Source organism: Pezoporus flaviventris, unplaced genomic scaffold (assembly GCF_033815535.1).
Source record: "Pezoporus flaviventris isolate CSIRO_AGI_PZ_B2104156 unplaced genomic scaffold, CSIRO_AGI_Pfla_v1 ptg000002l, whole genome shotgun sequence".
NCBI classification, from domain to species: Eukaryota; Metazoa; Chordata; class Aves; order Psittaciformes; family Psittacidae; genus Pezoporus; species Pezoporus flaviventris.
The window spans coordinates 9,946,785-9,968,274 of record NW_026892550.1 but is presented as its reverse complement, the minus strand read 5'-3'; the positions used below and the strand labels follow the sequence as shown (position 1 = coordinate 9,968,274).

The 21,490-nt window shown below is 40.7% G+C and overlaps 2 protein-coding genes across 9 annotated transcripts in view; one reads left to right on the top strand and one right to left on the bottom strand.

The window, feature by feature from the left end:
- Positions 1–21,020, bottom strand: part of EVC2 (EvC ciliary complex subunit 2) — a 437,493-nt gene extending 416,473 nt beyond the window's left edge. For 6 of the 8 annotated variants that reach the window (XR_009746147.1, XR_009746150.1, XM_061468980.1 and 3 more), the window contains exons 1-7: positions 20,850–21,020; positions 18,145–18,199; positions 10,758–10,918; positions 10,182–10,247; positions 5,917–6,103; positions 3,116–3,225; positions 2,010–2,072 (exon numbers count right to left, since the gene is read on the bottom strand). Coding sequence is in view for 6 of the 8 variants with exons in the window: in XM_061468980.1 (XP_061324964.1) it covers positions 2,010–2,072; positions 3,116–3,225; positions 5,917–6,103; positions 10,182–10,247; positions 10,758–10,918; positions 18,145–18,199; positions 20,850–21,020 (813 nt within the window). In the remaining 2 variants the exon portion in view is untranslated. Of the gene's footprint in view, positions 1–2,009; positions 2,073–3,115; positions 3,226–5,916; positions 6,104–10,181; positions 10,248–10,757; positions 10,919–18,144; positions 18,200–20,849 lie in introns of those variants that run through there. The other 2 variants (XM_061468998.1, XM_061469024.1) reach the window with 2 other exon arrangements.
- Positions 21,021–21,117: 97 nt separating this feature from the next.
- EVC (EvC ciliary complex subunit 1) overlaps positions 21,118–21,490 on the top strand; it is a 59,107-nt gene continuing 58,734 nt past the window's right edge. The window contains exon 1 of the mRNA XM_061469044.1: positions 21,118–21,395. Within this exon, the coding sequence (XP_061325028.1) occupies positions 21,225–21,395 (171 nt within the window). The 5' untranslated portion in view covers positions 21,118–21,224. The remainder of the gene's footprint in view (positions 21,396–21,490) is intronic.

Genomic DNA, 21,490 nt, shown 5'->3' with positions numbered 1-21,490 from the left:
CGCCTAATGACATCTAAAAGCATCACTGTGGATGGTGAGGGCAGGTGCTAGAAGAGCCCCTGCACAAGCCACGGTGCAGGAGCAGTGCTGGCACTGCAGGTCAACCTTCAAACCACTGACACACCAGTAAGCCTCAAAACCCACATCTGGAGCTAACTTCTTCAGCCATTCCCAAACTGGAGAGAGGCATTACAGGCCCACGTTTCTTTCACAAACTGCTGCACTTCTGCTAATTTGAAGGATGCTGACAGAAGCAAGTCTGGTAAAAGTCAGATCAAAGTAATATCTGTGCCATGCAACATGCTCAGATGGGAGAACTTTCTTTTGTCCTTTTCACTACAGCATCAAAACCACCCAGCTAAGGGCAGAGGCACTCAGTACTCACAGCCCCTGAAGCATTGCGGGAAGACATCTGACATGGACACTCACATGAGCAACACATATTTTTTTCATAAGCCACAAAATTACCTTGTCACAGGCAACCAAGCACTTTCTTCCAGTGGCACAGAAGAAAAATCCACAGGGTTTGTAAAACTTTAAAGAACCACACAGTAGCCAAGTGTGCAAGCAAACCATGTGAAAGCTGACAGAACCAACTTAGCATGGCACTGCCATGTCTACACAATTAACTCTCTTTTCTGCCCCCTAAGTCAACATTCATTATTCACATAATCACAAGTATGTTGGCTTTACCACACTCATTAACAGGTTTAAATAATGATTTTTAGTAAATATAATCTGAGATTTAGAGTATTTATGACAGCTGAAGGTATGGATGAAATACAATACATCGCACCTTTTTCAGCTAATCATAATTTCCTTGCACAAACTGATTTCATTCTGAAATGCCTTATGCTTGGCCACAGTCCAAAGGCAAACACTATGAATGTGAAACATGAAGTGTTCTGTAATTTCTAAGCTTTAGTTTTTAAAAATTAACAGCATTCTCCACACACCTTTACCACACATTTTAATTACAAAATCTGTTCATTTAGTAAGTCCAGATGCAGCTGAGCCAATTTTACCTAACTATGGAACAGTCCCCAAGAACCTGTTGAGGTCTAAATATCAAATTCAAGTTGAAAACCCCCACACTATAGAGGTTTTAAGTATAGTAATAGCAGAGACCAATGTAGCTTATAGTCTTAGCTTAGACATCACCAGCGGCTGTAGATCAATTCACACTGAACTCTACAGAAAACTATTCACAAAGCTATTTTTCTAACCCAGTCAACTACTGCATGGCTTACACCTTTAATAATATGAGTTTCCAAAAAATACCTTTATGGTAATTCCAAGCATAATTCTTAGCTATACAAATGTCCAATCCCTTTAAATCTTACTAGAACAGTAAGTTCTCTAGCCCATGTATAGTTTTACTTTATATCATGTTTAATTCTGACTTCCATTTTAATAGAGTGAACACCTGACCTTCAATTATGAGAAAGCCAAGTCTGGACTTATTATACTGATACTTAAAATTATACTAACAGAAGCTCAGAGGGCAAGAGATTCCCAGCAATAGAGAATACTGGAACAAGAGGTCCCTGTGCCCAATCTCCAAATAGACTACTGATTTTAAAGGTAGAGAGAAACTCATGGGACAGGCCCATGGAAGGAATGAGCAGCCTAGTCCTCAAGGCCTTGTCAGGCATGCCCCATCCATATGAACTTTACATTTCAAATGATATAATCGTGCAAAAAATGTTCCAGGGTAAACCAATTTTTTTCTGCCTGAACACAAATAATCACAGTGATCTTGCCAACCAAGTCACAGCTCCTTAAGAAAAGACCCCTTGCAACACAGCCTGTCAAGGTAATAAGGGTAGGGGAAGAAAACCAAGTTTGGTGAACACATTACTCATTACTCAAGCAATAACAGTGATGGATGCAGTGATCCATCTTAAATAAAAATTATCTAGAAGAATAGTGCTGTTCACTGCATTCAATGTAATTTTGAAGGCTTATCTGGCCTTTTAGAAACCATAATAGGAAATCATAGAATTTACCTTGGTCTTTTCTTCTTCAGTTATGGTGAATGATGCTGTCAGTGATACGAGATGTGTTGCATTCTGAGATACAAAAATATTACATGCATGAAAACAAACATGCAGCAAACAGCCCAGAGTCCCTAGAAAACCCTGTGTTTAGAAGATAAGCTATATTTCTCATTAAGCTTAAAGCTGAAATAAATCTGTCAGGAAAATGCAGTGTACTTAGGAGTAACACTAACAGACATGGAAGCAGCTACTCTGTGGGATACACTCTCCCGCTAATCACACAGAAGCATATTCCGGTGCTCACAGAATCACATGCCTATAAAGGCTGGTTGACTTAAAATGCACAGAACAGGAGCCACAGGCAGTGCACGTCTCTACTCTTACAACTCGCTGTTTTTTTGAAGTCTCGCTCACCTCTACGCTAGTAACACTCTCATGCATGCTGAACATTTTTTCCTCTAAAGCAAAGGAGATACAACAGTTGAAATGAAAAGACATGTACAGGTTCTTTACATGCAACAATGAAAACCACATAAAATAAAAGTATCAAGCCATATTTTAGAATTGGAAAATTTTACTTTGGAAGAAAGCAAAGAGACAGGCTAACTCCAGCATTCATTAGATCAGCTGTCTCAGAGCCTGGTGCAACTGAGTTCTCAAAAATCAGCAAGGATGAAGATTTCTCAGCTTCTCTGGACAATCTGTTTCAGAGATTTACAACTCACACACTAAAAGTGTTCTCCTTACAAGCAAAGAGGTTTTAGTTTACTTCAGCTTGTTTTTTAGTTAAAATAAATTCTTTTTCTGATAAAAAATGGTAAAACTTTCAATCTCTCACAGACTAAACTGGAAAGAAATACAAAAAGCAGGAAGAAAAGCTACAGGACAACACACAAACATACTCCACCTATTTAAGGACGTCTAGGACTTCCTAAGCTATAAAGGGTAACTCATGTATTTGTAAATTTATGGTAAGCAGTCAGACAGCCTAAGAACTTAATTTCATTACATGCAGGCCTCATTGCTTAGGCAAACAAGCACCGCCTTGGAGATTCTTTTTAATTTATGTTTTTACAAAAACGGTGAAGAGCAAAACAAAATTGTAAAGGAAATACCTGTGATGAACTCTTGAAAGTTAGCTTTGCAGGCAGCATCAAGACCCTGCCATCCCATGTTTCTTTTGCATCAAGAAGTGCAGAGTAGTTGACTGCAAAGTATTCTCCACCTTTTAAAAGAGAAAAAAAACCCAGCTGTGTAGATTAAGCAGGTGAGGTACACCTGACAGTGCATTAGTGGCCTCTAAGTATTGTGTCTGCATTTTTTTAAAACAGAACAGTAGCTATACCGACATGAAAACAACCCAGTACAGTTGTACATCATTTTTCAAACAAGAATGGGAGTGAATCTCTGAAGAGTGGAGCACCCAGCTGAGCTCAGCTGCAGCTACAGATGTTTGCAAAATTTGAAAAGCAAGTTCAATATGAATAAAACATCTGAGGAGCTTTCTGGGTGCCCCTTTAGACTTATGCTTCCTCAACAGTGAAAGTGCCCTCCTAGGAAACCAGCTGCAGTAAGCTCACAACACTGAATTCAAGGGAATTCAGCAGAGGAGGCAGCCAGAGCCTAACAGCATAGCTCAGAGAGGAGAGATTTGGATAGATTTGCTTTGTCCCAGGAGAATTATTTGAAGATCCCTGGCAAAGGCTTGAGACAGTACTGGAGCTTTTTCCTTCTGAAACAGCAGATGCCCCGCATCCAGAGTAATGGCCACATGAGCCCATCTACAACCCTATCTGTTGCCCCTAAGAACTCAAGAAAATCTGGCCCAGGATCTGGGAACTGAATTAACAAATGCCTCAAGCTACTGAAAAGCATCATGTTTTGACTGATATTAAAACTCAACATTCGATATTTAGAATTATATTTTTTTAATCAAATGGACAGCCCCTTTGTAACCACTAACTGGTTGATTCTTCCATTGAAATCAAAGAGAAATCTGACTGAGATTTCAGCTGAATTTTGACTCACAGTGCACTGGAGCACTAAAAAATTGTTTATGACTAACATGCAGTATGACAGTACATAAGACAGTGTAGGCACAGGCATTCTGTCCAGCCTTACCAGCTAGGTGTGGGCTGAGCCCAGGATATTCTAATGACCAAACCTTAAACTATGCAGAAATATGTTCTGCTGAATTTTCTTCCACTTAGTATTCTTCATGATGATTTGTGCAGTGTATATGGGCTGGAAAAGCTAGCTTCAGTTCCAGATTCAGTAGTTACATGTAAACTAAATAACTAATCCAACTCAGTTTACTAGATCAGCTCTGCAAGCCATTTTTCTACTCTTTCTCAGGGACATTGTTTCTTAGGAACCTCTTTCAAAGAGTTAGCAATTCCCTGACATTAAAAAAAAAACAACAGCCCTGTAATCAGTACCGCTACTCAAACTGCTGTTTTTAGAAATGGAGTCTGGCTATCTGCAATCAGACACAACCCCAGATCTACTTATTTCCCCTTCCTGTTTGGAAACCTCTCACCAGTAAAATAACACTAGGTACTTCAGGAGCAGGTATCACTGAATGCTTCTGAAGCTCCAGGAGAAATACCATGACTCAGAAGCAAGCTACTAATTTTCTATGTGCTTGTGATGAAGAAATCGAGAGGTAAAATTTTATGAATGTGCAATGATCCAACTGCTACTAAAGATACAGACTGACTCCCAAGAGAGGAACTGGCTTCTCTCTCAACTACTTGTTTTCAATTTGTAAATTGCTAAGTTTGAGGACAACGGATCCTGAGAAGAGCTGCCTTATTTCTGATGAATCATCTTGCTTGCTTCCATGGCTGTTTGTAATTCCAATGCATAGAATCATAGAATGATAGAATCGTTAGGGTTGGAAAGGACCTTAAGATCATCTAGTTCCAAACCCCCTGCCATGGGCAGGGACACCTCTCACTAAACCATATCACCCATGGCCTCGTCTAGCCTGGTCTTGAGCACTGCCAAGGATGGAGCATTCACTGCTTCCTTGGGCAACTCATTCCAGTGCCTCACCACTCTCACAGTAAAGAATTTCTTCCTTATATCCAATCTAAACTTCCCCTGTTTAAGTTTTAACCCGTTACCCCTTGTCCTGTCACTACAGTCCCTAACGAAGAGTATCCCTCAGCATCCTTAAAGGTCCCCTTCAGATACTGGAAGGCTGCTATGAGGTCTCCATGCAGCCTTCTCTTCTCCAGGCTGAACAGCCCCAACCTTCTCAGCCTATCTTCATACTGGAGGTGCTCCAGTCCCCTGATCAGCCTCGTGGCCCTTCTCTGGACTTGTTCCAACAGTTCCATGTCCTTTTTATGTTGAGGACACCAGAACTGCACACATTACTCCAAGTGAGGTCTCACGAGAGCAGAGGGGCAGGATCACCTCCTTTGACCTGCTGGTCACGCTCCTTTTGATGCAGCCCAGGATACGGCTGGATTTCTGGGCTGCAAGTGCACACTGCCAGCTCATGTTCATTTTCTCAATACTTCAGCAAGCCAATCTGCCATGCTTGGCTAAAGAAGGAAGCTTTGTCAGGTATGATTAAAATGGCTTGTGCAGCAGCTTTTAAAAATATCCAAAATGAACAAATACTATCATGAAAGTTTCTAATTAATTTTGATGGTAGCGACTTTTACAGAATACAGGGCCTCAATTCTGTGCCTGGGAGATCAGAAGCAGTTCAAAGGTGGGAGTCAAATTATGAGCTAATACAATTGTAAACTGCAGGACAAAACCTCTTCCGAAGTTTTTCACCTGTATTAACTCATAATCAGAAAATCAGAAATTTTACCACCAAAAGTAAGTAAATACTGTGATTTGAACAGATGCTTGTCCACATCTGTAATCCAGGGTAGTTCCCTGTAGATTTTGTTACCTTGCAAGACTCCTTTGCTATAAATCTGTATGCCATCTGTGGTCTTATTGCCACTGTTTTTTTGAACGTGAAGACCAGTGATATTGTCCAGGAGGATAAGATCTGTAATGTTTGTTGAGAGCAGCGTGTTGGTGTTATTAATCAGAAGTGTGATGTGTGCGATTTGAGGGTCATGTTCAACATCCACCTGAAAACAGAAATATTAGCATTAATGGTGCAAAATGGCTGTATGTGCATCTTAATATCAGAATTCATAGTCTTGATTACTAATAAAAGTTCAGTATATGTGTAAACTTATTTTCTGAATGCATTCTGAGAGGCCTGCAAGTGCCACTCCACTCTCTTTGATCTCCAGCTCCCAAGATTTTAATCTTTGGTATGTTAGGCTGTTGCTTGGAGACAAAGGGACAGAAACCCATGAGCTAGAAACCCAGCTCATGCAGAACCAAAAGTGAAAACAAGACCTTGAGCGTCCCTGTGATACCTCATACAACACAAAACTGTATGAGAACCTTAAAAGCAGAGTCTGGAAAATCCTTAAACTTGAACTTCTGTACCATGAAGATGTTTCTTTTGCAAGCTGCCCTTGCTGCAGATTCATTCTCTCTAAGCAGTTTTGGTCTGTATTTCCCTTTGCTCTCAGGAACCACACTCTCTGAAGGGTGCTGCTGCCTTGATTCGCCCTTCCCATGAGAGGGCTTGATGGAGCCACAGGTGGGCTTGGAAGTCCCATCCCTGCTTCCAGTTAGTGGTGAAGTTCAGAAGCTAATCACCAACCTCTAGCAACATGCATCAACATTATTTTATTTACTTATTCCACTAGGCCATTAACTGTCATTGAGTAATTATACCCTCTCAATAAAATTACTTTGAGCACAGAGTTGCTTACTGACCTCTCACCTTCCAAATTGTCTCCTGATATAACTCATATTAAACCAGAATTGCCTAAAGCTTTATCAGGTCTATAATATGCTGGCCTATAGTACATCCTTAATGTTGTAGCAGGCTTCTAATAATGACACTAAATTAACACTTATTTTACTGACCAAAGTACGTTTCAGGCTGAACTTTTCTCTTGTTTCCTCTTCCTTTCTAGTCTGTATCACAACACACACAAATGGAAATAAAGCAGCCCCCAGAGAAATAAGTTCTAAAAACATGAATTGTGCGACAGTCTTCAGAACTCACACCAGAGTTTGTGGCAGCCACAGGGTCTGTCATATGTAGTTATGATTTCACTGTAACACCATTCATCTCTGCATTTCATACTAATTGAGTAGAGAATCAGATTACAGTTTTAGGATATCTTATGCATCAAGGAGAAAAAAAAACTTTATTGACATTGCTTTGTTTGCGTTTTTTTCAATGTAATTAAATAATATCTAATAATGTACTAATAATAAAAGTACATTTAATAAACCTGTTTAAGTGTTCTACACGCAGCAAGTTCAACCCTCAACTGTACAGAAGAAACAGATTTTATGGAAGAAAAAACCCAACTATTTATTGTACTAGATTCTGCAAATAATTGTCAGCACATATAAAAATAGGCTCAATCATGTTTGTGAGGAAAATATTACCAATTTCATATGTTCGTATATCATTAATTATACCCCAACATTTATGAGACATAACTCCACTATATATTAAAAATGTGATATATTTGGGGCAGATTTTCTCTCTCCTGGTTTCTGAACTGGCATAATGCAGTCAATATGACTTTCAAACTTTCCTGTGCAGTCACAAAGGCTTTAAACTTCCTTTAAAAAAGCACAAACAACATGAAACAGGGAAAAAAGCCTCAAAGCCACATAAAGAAAATCCAAAGCCACAGAGCAGAGAACCTGACCCAATCACAAAAACAACACACCTTGAAAGATTCGAGGTTCAAACTACACAAATTGTTAGCACTACCTTATGCTTCACAGTAAGTGTGGATTGGCTTGTGCAGACAAACAAGTATGCACCAGCAATAGAGGAAGCTGGGGAAAAAGGAAGAAACAGAAAAACTTTTTCCTCCCTTCATTTTACCACACCTTTCCCTTGCCTTTCTGTGAGATGAAGCAAAAAAATGAGGATTTCAGGGCCTCTTTCTGTGCTTCTAATTAGGCACAAATATATTCCTTTACATTTGGGGAGAAGGGATGTAAACAGTAATTTAGATAAATTCCTACAATAAAATAGGCAGAGAAAGTTGCATGTGTATATTCACAGGCAGGAGGGGGAATATGGCAGCATTAGCCCTTTCCTTCCCCTGGGCAGAAGGTTTAATGCATGCTCCAACACACCATTCATTCTCTTTCTTCAACCAATTTTGCACTTTCTCTTCAGTTTCTTTCATTTAATAAAGTTCTTAATTCAGTGACTAAACATAACATCCCTTCAGAGGTATCCCAACCATACTGCCTATCACCTACCACAAGCAATGTGGGAATAATGTTGGGAGTAAGTTAGAACAACTAGAAATGGGAAAGGATTAAAAAAAAAATGAAGCACCATAGAATCAAAGATAATCTGTAATGCAAGAATACTTAGAAGATTGAGACAAAAAACGCATAAATGTATTAAAAGCCAAATAGTCAAATTTAAAGATTTACTTCAGTTTTGTTCAGGATTATTGTCATTATGAAGTACTGTTACAAAAAAGTTCATGTCATAATATGGAATGAGGCTCTTAAAGGAGTACACTTCTTGAAAGAAGGAAAGGACGGGGTCCTGGAAGCACAGGTAAAATTTCAATAAGGTTATTTCTGTGATGAGGTGTTGGAAAAATCCTGTCTCCGAGAGGTATACATATGTCATCTCCATGCTTCGAGGAATCACTCATGTTTTAAATGGAAAATGTGCAGAATGTACTTTTTTCCATCTAAAACAGCTAAAGACCACCATATGGCCAGTGTCTCTCTTAGCATCTGTTCAGATGAATTAGGACTGAACTAGATGACATGGTAAGCAAAGGAAAATAAAATATGAACTACATTTAAATGTGGAAAACAATCATATACAATTGCATAGTTTTCCGTAATTCACACCCAGAGGTCTGCAAAATTATTTTCTGATAATCCTAGCATCTATAGCAGATTAACCTCGATGTACAGCAGGATTTCACAATTTTTAATGAGCCTATGTGACGTTGTGCTATAAACAGCAGGAAAAACCCAACATGTAACTACCTCTGAGAGGCTCTGATATAAAAATTGGGAATCTACAGTTGGAAAAACAGAAGGATCTGTGTTACTGCTTCTTATGTCTGAAATGCTAACTATTCAGCCTTATTAATTATGATATGCTGCCATTTCAATAAGAATATTACAGGTAATTTATGCCATGAGATGAGATGCATATTCATTCTTCTCTAAGCAAATGATCTGGTGCAAGTTATAACACCACCTCTTCTGTCCTGGTTTCTGAAACTACTCTCATATGCAGCATTTAAGTACTGAATTCATGCTTGTCTTAAAATTGGATGTGCTTTCTCTCTCCAAGAGATAGGTAAGAAAAACTGTCTCTAAACAGAAAAACTCAGACTTGCTTCATCCGGTGTAAAAATCAACCAACTAATCAACAAAAACAGGGAAAAAAACAGAAAGGAGTAATAACAGTATAGGTAAATCTATCAACCTGTGCCACATGAAGTAAAAATAAAAAGGAAGGTTTAAAATTTCCTTATATTAGGGAAGTCTTTGCTCCTCATAAGCATTTTACACAAGTCAAATTAAACCTTTTTTCATTATATACTGTGCAGTAGCTGTGTCCCACTGAATATGCAGACTATGACATGTTGGTTCTTCAATGGATGTGTGATAGGATGGCCAAAGATACAATGGGCATCACAAGGCCCAGTGCCCTACTCTTCAAAAGGAGTCTACAGGTGACACAGGTACAGCACCCATGACTGAGACAGAAGAATATCTCCGAAGGCTTATCTCATCCTCTAAAGAAGTTTGTCTCTATCTCTACCCAGCCTTGTGGCTGATTTCTAGAGTTCACTGGGCTTTGTCCATTTATAATTTTACAGATTCACACGGAAGCATTTAGTTTTACGACAATCCAAAATCCCCTGAAGTCAAGAGAACATTTCACTGACTTCAGTTTTGACTCAACACTGCAAAACTGTGCCTTTTACAGAGGGTGTAACCATCTTAACATCAAAAAGGATGTTCTCCCAAATACTCAGCATTGGCACAATTCTGCTCCCACTTTTTAAAGGACATTAAGGAACAAACTTCCTACCAAATTAACAAGACAAATATAAGAAAACTTACCACACCACATTTCTGAAGGGTTATTCCAAATCCAGAAGAAACTGACATATTGGACACATCTTTAATCTGGAAGAAGGGGAAAAGTCTACATAGTGTATGAAAATATAATTCACAAACTGCAGCACAAGTTAGAAAGGTAAATAATGAGATGAGAAAAAATAGTGGCACTGTCTCCAAATTTAAGAGCTTTTTTATTCCAATAGCTAATCTTTTTTTCTAATCTAAATTTGTATGAACTACTTATTCCCACAAGTAATTACTAGTATCTTAATTGATATATTCATCTTTGGCCATCACAATTCTCTAACAAAATACTCTCTGCATAACATTATCAGACTTCACAGATCCATCTCATTACTAAGTGTCTACCAGAATTTACACAGCAATCACGTAGTTTATCTGTCACAATAACTCTTTGGGCATCTCATGAGTTGGTGCTGCTAAAGCCATTTCAAGTGATCATAACCACCTGAGACAGAACTAGAAATGTACTAATTGGGTAGTAAATTCCCAGCTTGTGATATAATTGCTACAATCCTGAGAGAGAGTAAAAGTTGCAAACCATCTATTACTGACCAGGTGGAGGTTAACAGAAGACTCTCGTTTGAACAAAATCTTATTTGTCCATGAGGGTACCAATGCAAACAGCGAATGGCTCCACTGATTGTCTGAGGCTGCAGAGGTCAAGAACTGGTGAGGGGCTTCACTTTCTTGAGTGGCCAGAAGTAATGGCATTGCTGCAAACCAAGACAAAAGTATGCATTACAGCTAAAGCTGGCTCCTGTGCGGCAGACACTGGGTGCAGAGTCCAGGCATGGATGGGGCTTGTGGTACCTGGAACTCTGTGTGGACACTGCAACCAGCATGCTCTCCCTCAAAGCACTTAAAATCAATACAGGTAACACAGATACGAGGCCATACAGGAAACAGAGATGGGATCTGCCCCCCAAAACCCAGCAGGAGTTAGAACAAAAGTGTTTCCTACGTAGGGAAAACACACATACCCCACAGAAAAGTTATTGCCATTTAAATGTAAAGTGTCTAATTCATAAATTAAAAGGTTCCAGCCTTAAATCAACTGTTAGTATTTCAACACAAAGAAATTTTCAGCAAAGCATAAATAATTGAAGCACTTAACAGTGTGAGAGGCCTCAGTGTTAAGGGAGCTCTGCTTCAAAGATACCATCTGCCAATTAACCATTAACTGTGTCAATATTCAGAACAAATATATTTCTCAGTTGAGTAAGGGTCTCAGTTACATTTCAGCTGAATTGGAGTGCCAACAAATCAAATACTCCTCAATTTAGTAATTACCAATATAAATGCTGTTTATACTGTTTTATTTTCATGAACTATTAGTCCATGATATCACATAAAATTATAAAAACTGTTTTGAAATCATATCACTTTCATCTACTAAATTAAATGCACCTATGACATTAATAAAATGAGCTTATACTAAAAATCAGTGGTTTAATATACTAAATTGTCAAAAGGTAAAGCTGCTGAATGAAGAGAAAAAAATGTAATGAAAATTCAAAATTATATTTGGCTGCCTATGTTTAAAAGAGATTTTTTTCATTCTTGCATTAGAGTTCTCATTTATTACTTATTTTTAAGTCCCATATTTTAATCATTAGCAATATCTATTCATATGAAGAAAACCTCATTTTTGGCAAATGACATTTTTCTATGAAGTTTTCATTTTTAAAACCTATTATATGTTCACGAAATATAAAAAGCTGAAGATACTAAAATCTCATTAATTTGAGAAGCAGCATATTTTTGAAAAGACACTGCTCTGTTGGAAAACCAATACAGAGAAATTCTGTTTCCGGTAAACAGGAAAGACATGCAAAGAGCATTCAGAATTAGATTTTTAAAAGGAGGTCCTATAAAGGACCTTGAAGTATTTATGCACATGAATGATGAGAAGATTTTTGTTAACATGAATGAGATGCAGTCCTGCTGCTTACAGCACCCAGATGCAATGTGCACCTTGGGGAGCTTCACTATCACCCCATGCTGGAATAGCATGCTTTTATTTGGGAGGGAGTACATTGGACAAAGTTGTGGATATATGGGCCAGGAAAAGCTAGTTGTTTATATTTTGCAATCAGCTTTAATTTACTTATCTAAGTTCTACTGAAATACTTAAACCACTGCTAAGCAATGAAACAGACACAGACTAATTTAGGGACTGTAAAAATAATAGGATAAACTTATTGAGAACAGTAATATGTATAGTTACAATACCAAATGTCTACGTATCTTTGGAGGTGGAATCCTTTCAGGGTAGTCATGTATGGCATATTTCTCTTTCAAGACAAACAACAGCCCAAATCACTCATTATGATACCAGTGCTGAACTGTAAGTGCTGCACAGTAAGTCAGCCCACCTGGCCATGGCACTCCCCAGCAGATCCAAGTATCATTCCATATCCCACCTCCAATGGCTCTAAACCTATGTTGTGGCTACTGATGAAAGCCTCTTCACAGTTCTGTATAGATATATCTAAACACTGAAAAAGATTAATTTTATATTTGCTGTGTCTCCTGTACATTAATGCAATTATCATCCCATTCCTATGGAGATGGAACACCAATTCTCCTTGTTTTCTTGCCAGACTATTGGAGATGCACATTCACTTATAGCAAACAGAAACACTGACTGAGGAATGGAGCTTCTCTGTGGGGCTTCATAAGTTTCAGCTCACAACGGCAAAATGTATGGGCTGCATTGAGCACCTGCTGCCTTGAAAGTACCTCATTTAGCTGACCATTTCCTTCTGTATTTTGGATGAGGGAGGTCAGTCAACAAGAAGGAGATAAGTGCTTCATAAAATATCTTTTGTTCTTGTGCCCTGTGCAGCATGACATCTCCATCAGCGCACCCAACCACACTTTTCACGCGACAGCAAATCCTGATACTCCCCTTCGAAGAGCATTAAGTCCACAGTAGCCAACTGAATTAACTGATCATATGTTTTGATTCTGAATAAATCTCTGTGCTAGTAATTACACAGATAAGTCTGTTTTCAAGTTATGCTTTACAATCCCAAGATAACAATGCCCAGATCTCAGCAGAAGTCTCCAGGCATGTTATCTGGCTGCTCCACCACTGGTAATTGGAGGTTGGGGATTTTGCAGGTTCCCGATGTTATGTTAAGCAGCCCCAACACTGGCAACGATTACAAGGATACTTCTGCAAATTTACTTGTATCTTCCCAGAACTTAGTGGAATGTTTTGCTTAAATAGATTCAATCAGCGTGACACGTGTCTATATAGCAACATGTGCCTTCCTCCAGACTTTTTTCATCCTTTTCATTAATCTTTAATGATATAGATTGTTTTATAATATACTGGTTTCCCTGGACAGTAAGGCAGCACTTTTCTATCTCATTATATTTTGTAGTATTTACTGTCAGTTAAATAACTTTTTCCTGATCCACATATATTTAACTGTCACTACAACTGTCACTAGAACATTATACAGCTCAGTGCCACTGACCTACAAGAACATTACTGCTTTTCCACATAACCTGCTGTATACCCTTAACATCAAGACAACATAACTGTATTTATGCATTCAGCTGCTTTCTCTTTTCAGATTAAAGTCCTAGATGGATTGTAGATGGCTGATGATTGCTTGAAAAGCCGGATGCTGAATATCTGAGAAAGGACGGTGCAGGCGTAACACATTCTGCAGTTTTCACACCTACTGAAATTGCTTGGGTTTTTTTCTTTAACAAGTAGATTCATCTGAGGTTAGAACATACTAATATTTGACCCCTTGACTTTCATGAACAAGCACTGAGCTTTCTTTTGGATACCCTGCTGCTCAGAAGGGCAAGTGCACCATTGTCAGTGCGCCTTCAGAGGTGCATCCCAATTCTGATCAGTCTCCTTGTTCTTTCCACTCTCTTCTCAAAGCTTCAATCTTTGCTATTTTTCTGGCTGTTTTCAGAAAAGCCATTATCAGAGCTGCATGGTCTTCACTTCCATTAGTTTCTAAATAGAAACTATTCCCACACCTTTTCAAAAGGGAAACTTTGCAAAGCAGGGGAACAGTTTGAAGCTTTACACACAGCCCCAACAGCCCCAACCTCAGCTGGGCTTGCCAGGCTGCCACCAGGCACTCCTGGAGTACAACGCTCCAGGACAAAACATTTCCCAGTGAGCAAACCAGCAGGCGTGAGATTTAATCTGCGGCTTGCCTGCAAACATCTCCAAAGATGCTGAGTGAAACAGTTCATCAAAGAAAGGCAGCAATTTCACTTTCTTTTGAGATGTGATACAGCATCACCATCTAGAAGATGAAATTTTCTTTGTTTTCCTTAATTAAACGTTCCACATTTTTATAATGTTACTACTGAGTTGTTAATATTTCATCTTTTAATTAGCATGTTACTACAATGTTTTCCCATGACTTAATCCTCCATTAAACCAAATATAAACAGATACGCCAGAACCCTGTCTTAAACTGCATATTCCTAGCTAATTACCAGGGCTGGTAGTCAACTAAGTATTGAATTACAAAATGAAAACATGAAAATAGATATTAATGTAGCTGAGACAGCTAGATTAGCATAACTCATATTACTATAGCATTCACTCAGTCCCACATAAGCACAGTGCTACAATACAAATGACAAATGCACAATTGATCAGAACAGTCTCTGCTATTTAATGCTGTTCAAGTTTCTTTGCTGTTAACCTAGGCAGAGAATTTTATGCACTATTGCTTTGGGTGGTGATCTTTTGCTCTTTTGGAACTCCAACCACCATATATAAGGCATGCAATACACTTAGGAAGGAGAGCTCTGCACTTCAAGCCCTAGCTGAGTTCACTTGCTGTTCAGGGCATGCAAATACAGAGAGGATCTGACCTGGCACAAAATGCAACTACTACGTGTAGACTGTGGCAACAGTGGGTCTGTGTTGCTATGACCTGGGTGTGGAAGGATGGGTAACTTTCTAAACAAAAGCAACTGTCCTATTTTTGTGATCAGCATACTGTCCTTTGCTAAGAAACTAGTTTTGTGTAACAGCAGAGACCCTCAGTGCTAATGCACAAGCCTTTACCACTGGACTAAACAGGCTGAGTCCTGAACATGGCAGCGGGACAGATGGACTGCCATTCCAAGGGCAGGTATAACAACATAGTGCCTTACCTGTCCTTCATAGAAGCTCAGGGGAAAGTTATTCTTAACCATGGTAATTGAGCAGGATGACACAAAATTAAAATAGTCTTACTACAGGACTTCAGTAGGTCCTTAAGGCTTCCCTACCTTTACAACACATCCTAACCTGCCAGATTATAGTAGGAAAGTGAAGACTGACAACTTTGTGAAATGTCAAGTTCAGAATTAAAAATTACCTGACACTGTGATCTAATTCTTAAATCCCAAGGGCTGCATATTTCAAGTCCCACATCTGCAGTCTGATTTGCTTTACCCTAGAATTTATCAGGAAAGCTTTGAATAATCTTGCTTTATTTCAGTGGGGAAGAAAAGAGTTAAATATACTTGCTTACTATATTTTTCTTTGTTGTTGTTCTGTATTATTCCCTGGCCTGTAAACCATCCAGAATACACAATCCAATTTGAAGTCCTTTCAATTACACACAACAATGAGCAGGCAAAGGTAGCAATTTACTGTATTTCAGTTCTGAATGTTGCCATTAGCTTTTCTTGTTACAAAGTCAAAGAAACTATGGGCATCAGCAAGACAAACCAGATCTTTCCAGGCCTGTTTTGAGTATGTCAGAGCAGATTCAAACATAACTCTCAAAAAATCTATTGTGTTCCCCAATCACGGGGCTATTCTGGGATTGCTTGTCATCTTATCCAGAAATAAATCAAAAAAGCTTCCAACAGTGAGACCAGTGTGCTACCATAAACCATTTCACTTCAACACACTGCCACTTTCAATGACAAAGGTTTTATGCAGAAGTTCTGATCTTGCTGCTTTCACTGAGAACATCTCCAGTAAGACCTAAAGAGTCTAGTACACTGATTAAGCAAACCAATAAAAGATAAGCTTTAAATATGTTAAAAATTCCTGTTTATTAGAATGGGACAATTCTCAGTTATAAAATCAAGCATACAATTCAGTGCTTGCATCAGCCCCTCATTTAACATGTGCATTCACCTACTAACAAAACGGCAGAATTTCCTAGAATCATTTAGCTTGGAAAAGATCCTTAAGATAATAAAGTCCAACCTAACACTGCCAAGTCCACTTCTAAACCATGTCCCTACGGGCCTCATCTACACACCTTTTAATATCTCCAGGGATGGTGACTCCACCACTTCCCTGGGCAGCCTGTTCCAGTGCTTGATAACCATTTAAGTGAAGAATTTTTTCATAATATCCAATCCAAACCTCCCCTAGCATAGACTGAGGCTGTGTCTTCTTGTCCTGTCACTTGTTACTTGGGAGAAGAGACCAACCCCCATCTCACTACAACCTCCTTTCAGGTACTTGCAGAGAGTGATGTCTCCCCTGAACCTCCTCTTCTCTAGGCTAAACAATTCCAATTCCCTTAGCTGCTCCTCATAATACTTGTGCTCCAGACCCTGCACAAGCTTCATTGCTCTTCTTTGGACATGCTCCAGCACCTCCATGTCTTTCTTGTTGTGAGGGGCCCAAAACTGAATACAGTATTTGAGGTGTAGCCTCACGAGTGCAGAGTTCAAAGGGATGATCACCTCCTTAGTTCTAGCTGGCCACACCATTTTCAACCACTAACTGCACGTCCAATCACCCCACTTCTTTAGCACCATGGAGGTTCTTCTGAACTACAAAACTGCATGTGTTTCCTCTTAAATGATGGTACAGTAATAATCTGCAACCAGTCAGAAAGCAAGATGTGAGCAGCAAAGATGACATCGAATAAATACAGGAAAAAAAAAACAAGGAAGCTCAGCAAATCTGAATTATTTGCTCTCATATTTAAATTAATAAATTCATTTGTTAATTAGCCATGGCACCAGGCAAAGAAATTAGAGGCATCTCATTAGATGACTGCATCAGAGTGTGTAATTTCTTGGCAAATGCATGTCAAGAAATCACCTCTTGGGGAACCACAGCCATGGGGGGGTTACTTCAGACACTGCATTGACTCCGGTTAATGCACTGTATGAGGATGTCATAATCTTTCAGGGTACTCACCTCCACTATGCTTGGCTGAAGCAGCACACTATTTATTATACACATATAAAGAAAATAAAGACCAGAGACTAAGAGAAACTGTGATTTGTTCAAATGTACACAAAGAGCCTGTGTCAGTCAGCCCCCAGACACAGCTCCTCCAGGCTAAAAGTACTTTTCTAAGTATCAGATCAGGCAACTACCACTTCCTTGGTGCATCTGAAATCAGTGACAAGTATACTTGGTACCTGCTGTGAAGAGTATTAGTATCCCAGCAACAATTCCAGACACCCTACATCTGTAAGTCTTTACCAACTTGGTCCAGGACAAAGCATACTAGTTATTGTAATTGCAGAGGTCTCTGAAAATGCCTTCAAGAGTAGGTATTGCAACAGCGCTAGTAAATGCATAGAGGTTAAGATAGCTTCTGAAAAGGAACAATATCTTGATCAGCTTTAAACAATATAGTTTTTTTTTTCATAATACTGGTAACACTGGTCATCAAAGGGTACTCCCCTATGTCATTATGTTTACTGAGGAAAAAGGACTGTTTCTGAAAATGATTCAGAGCAGGGTATGAACTAAGGTTTTCTCACAGGTGCTTTATTCCAGATGGCCTGTTTAGGTAGCATAGTGCACTCTTATTCTTAACTTCTATGCAAATACTCAACTGTGACCCAGGATTAAGAGTCCCACTGATGAAAGCAGACCACCAGGGCACAACTCCAGTCCCCTGCCCACACCCACAACCATGCCTTTGGAGTCCCAGGACATCCACAGTGCTGAAAAGAGAAAACAATTACATACCTGTCATTCCCAGACATCCCATCTCTTTTTGAAGCCAAAGATTATCTTTAATTACCTAAATACAGAAGAGAAGAATTATAAGAAAAAAAATGTTTTGATAAATGTCTAATATTGAACTCTTACACTGAATTTATGCATCACTACTAGACAGAACTTTATTCCACAAAGCCTTGAGTTTCACAAAATTAACTATGAGAAGAGAGATACAGCATGGCTCTAGAGGTCTCACACAGCTACGTTAAGCAGTCTAAGGCTCAGTTGTCTCCCACTATGGCTATACACACTGGGGGCTCAAACCGTACTTACATTTCATATTATCAGGCCGAGCAGAAGGGTTTGCTCTTAGTTTGTACTTGTAAAATAACCTTTCCAAAGACAGATTTGAGGACAGGGGAAAATGCCATCACTCGCAGTCAGCAGGAATGTGTCCATCACAAGTCCACTGATGTTATGCTCATTTTTCCTTTGGAGTATTACACAGAGCCTTTCAAAAATACAATGGGTGAAAAACTGCAGCTTATGAGGCAATATGTGATAGCCTCCTGCCTGCACAGACAACAGGGATTGCTACAGAAATCACAGCTTTAAAAAGTCAGTAGGAGAAACCTGCGTTTTTAAGGACTGTTAATGCCCAGTGTTTTGATCAAGAGCTAGTAGTCATGCAAGCAAGTTTTGATTTAACAAAAATACTTCCTTGCAGGAAATAATACAGAGTTAGGAATGTCAGCTGATTAACAGCAATCTTGTAAATTCGCTGAATGACATGACCTGCACTTGCTCTTTCTGTTTACTCCCAAGCACTACATGTGAGTAATGTTAAGTACTGACTTATGTCAACACCACTGTTACAGTACAGCAAGTTAGGGGCAATTTTCTTCTTTGCCTGCTCAGGGAAGGGAAGCCGTCAGTTTGATTACTGCTAGAGCTATATGTTTAGTTAACCTTATGTGAAAATAGTTCTCACTTCAGAGAGGGGACTTTGCCTCAAAATAACAGAAAATGCAAGACATCTCACAAATTTGGATGCACCAGGAGCCCTGAGTTTTGAGCACTCTGGAATACAAGTACATGGGGATTTGAGGCAGCTCTCACGGAGGAGAAAAGAAGGACAGAGGAACAAACAGAGGTGGGAACATGCAGCACACCCTGAGCAGCCAGAAGACACAGCTCTGGGAGACCCCAGGAGCTATTTCCAAATACCTAGTTGTATGCCGAAGCTCTCCAATGCTATTAGAAATTTCTTCTCATTAGTTAAACAATCTGCATGACCCTGAATTTTGAGTAGCCAAGCACCTCAAGAACACAGAAAGATAAGAACAGGAAACTCAGTGGCAAACTTTCACAAAAAATTGGCTATTGGATAAATATACACATATACATATTTCCATTTACGATATGGATATGCAGCAATAGAAATCACGTTAAAAGGGAATTCAGCTTTGCCAGGTATTTCTAGAGCAGTCTAGAGCCCCAGCTCCATTAAGAAAATGTGTACTAGTACTCTAAATGGATGTCATGACACAAGTTTAAAACACTGGTGAAAATATAAAGCACCAATACAATGGTCTATTATGGTCTATTAAATGTTGAAATAAATCTTGTTTATAAATACAAATCTTAAATATTACCCTCATGCACATCAGCATATACATGAATGTGAATGTTAAACGTCAACAGCCCCTTTGTAAATGATCCTAACAAGAGAGTGGCCTAAGCATGCATAAAGGCTTACAGAAAATGTGAACTGCTATCTAACAAGCTTTACTTCTTACTTCCTAGGTTATCAGTGTACAAATGGCTCCTGATAGAGTCCAGGCATTCATTCATCTGTGGTTTTACAACTGCTCATGCACAAGACTTAGTGTGTTCGTGTATCCATGTCAGTCAACTAGAAATGGCATTACAGCATTCCTTGTTTTTTCTTCTGCCTTATCAGACATTCAGTTCTCCGTAGTCTGCACTGCAAAATATTGTCTGGATGTTCAGCACAATTCTTCGACGCTGCTGCAGTGTATCGGTAACAGCAGAGGGCATTACATGGGGCTCTGCATTGGCAAGTAGAGCCAATTCTACAGGCCAGCACTCATGCCATACTTCAAAAGTAGTTACTTCAATGCAGTAATATTGCCAGCGGACAATTTAAATGAAGTTTTACATGAATTTGTTTTTCTGGTGGAAGGATCTGTTTGGTGGAAAGGTGGCTTGTTTGTTTTGGTTGGTTTTGTTTTTTTCACTTTCCAGCAAACCTATTTCCTGCTGATTAGACTTTTTGTAACCACACCACAAACTATTGTTTGTGACTCCCTCCATTCCCCACCGCCGCCTCGGGTACTCTCCACGCTGGGTAGAAGAAACCGTGTTGACACATTCTGAGGTGGCTTGACAGATACCTAGCTAAGTAAGGAGAAAGGACGAAAACCAAAAGCCGTATTTTAAACGGCTGGTGGCACTCCTACCAGAGGGCTGGGATCAGTGGGTAAAGGTGCTGTGACGAGGTAACGAAGCGAGGCCATTGCAAGCATGCGGCACATTACAGCGGGCCCCGGCAAGCCGAGCCCTGGCCACGGCTCTGCCACACACCGCTGCCCCTGCGTCCTCAGACCGGGCTTCTCCTCCGCCCGCCACCACCCGCCCTGGGCCCGCGGATCCGCCCCGCTGAGGGCTGACCCACCACCGCGCAGCGCCCCGCGGCCACACCGCCTTACCGCAGCCGCCGTCTGAGCGCAGGGGTCCCGGGGCGGGCCCAGCACCCCGGCCCCTTCCTCGGGGCTCGGCGAGGCCCGGGCGCGCTCGGTGGCCGCTGCGAGGGGCTGGGCGGGCACGGAGGGCCCGACGGGGAGCACCGCCAGCAGCAGGCTGGCCAGCAGCCTTCGCATGGCAGCGGGCAGCTCCTCCGCGGGCACGTAGGTCGCTCCAGCGCTTTGCAGGCGCTAACCCCGAGCCAGGCCTGGCCTCAGCCTCCGCAAATCACCCGCCATCCGTCTCCTCCCACCGCGGCGAGGACGGGGGGCGGGCGGCGGAGGGGCCCTAAGCAGCAGGACCTCCCTCTGCTGTTTGCTGGCCGGGCCGGGCCGGGCCCTATGGCGGCGGCCGGGGGCTGCGTACGAGCGGTGGGGCTGCAGTTCTGGGCTCACTCGCTACAGACGCTGTCCTCGCTGCTGGCCCCCGCTGTCCTGCTGGGGCTATTGCTGGGCGCCACCGCTGCCGCCCTGCTCTGCCGCTACGCGCTCGGGCAGCGCCGGCGGAGAGAGGTACGCGGGGCGGCGGGCGGTGGGCTTGCAGCCGTCCCACGCCGCTGCCCTCCGCCGCGGTGGGGGGGGGGGGGGGGGGGGGCTCGACCTGTACC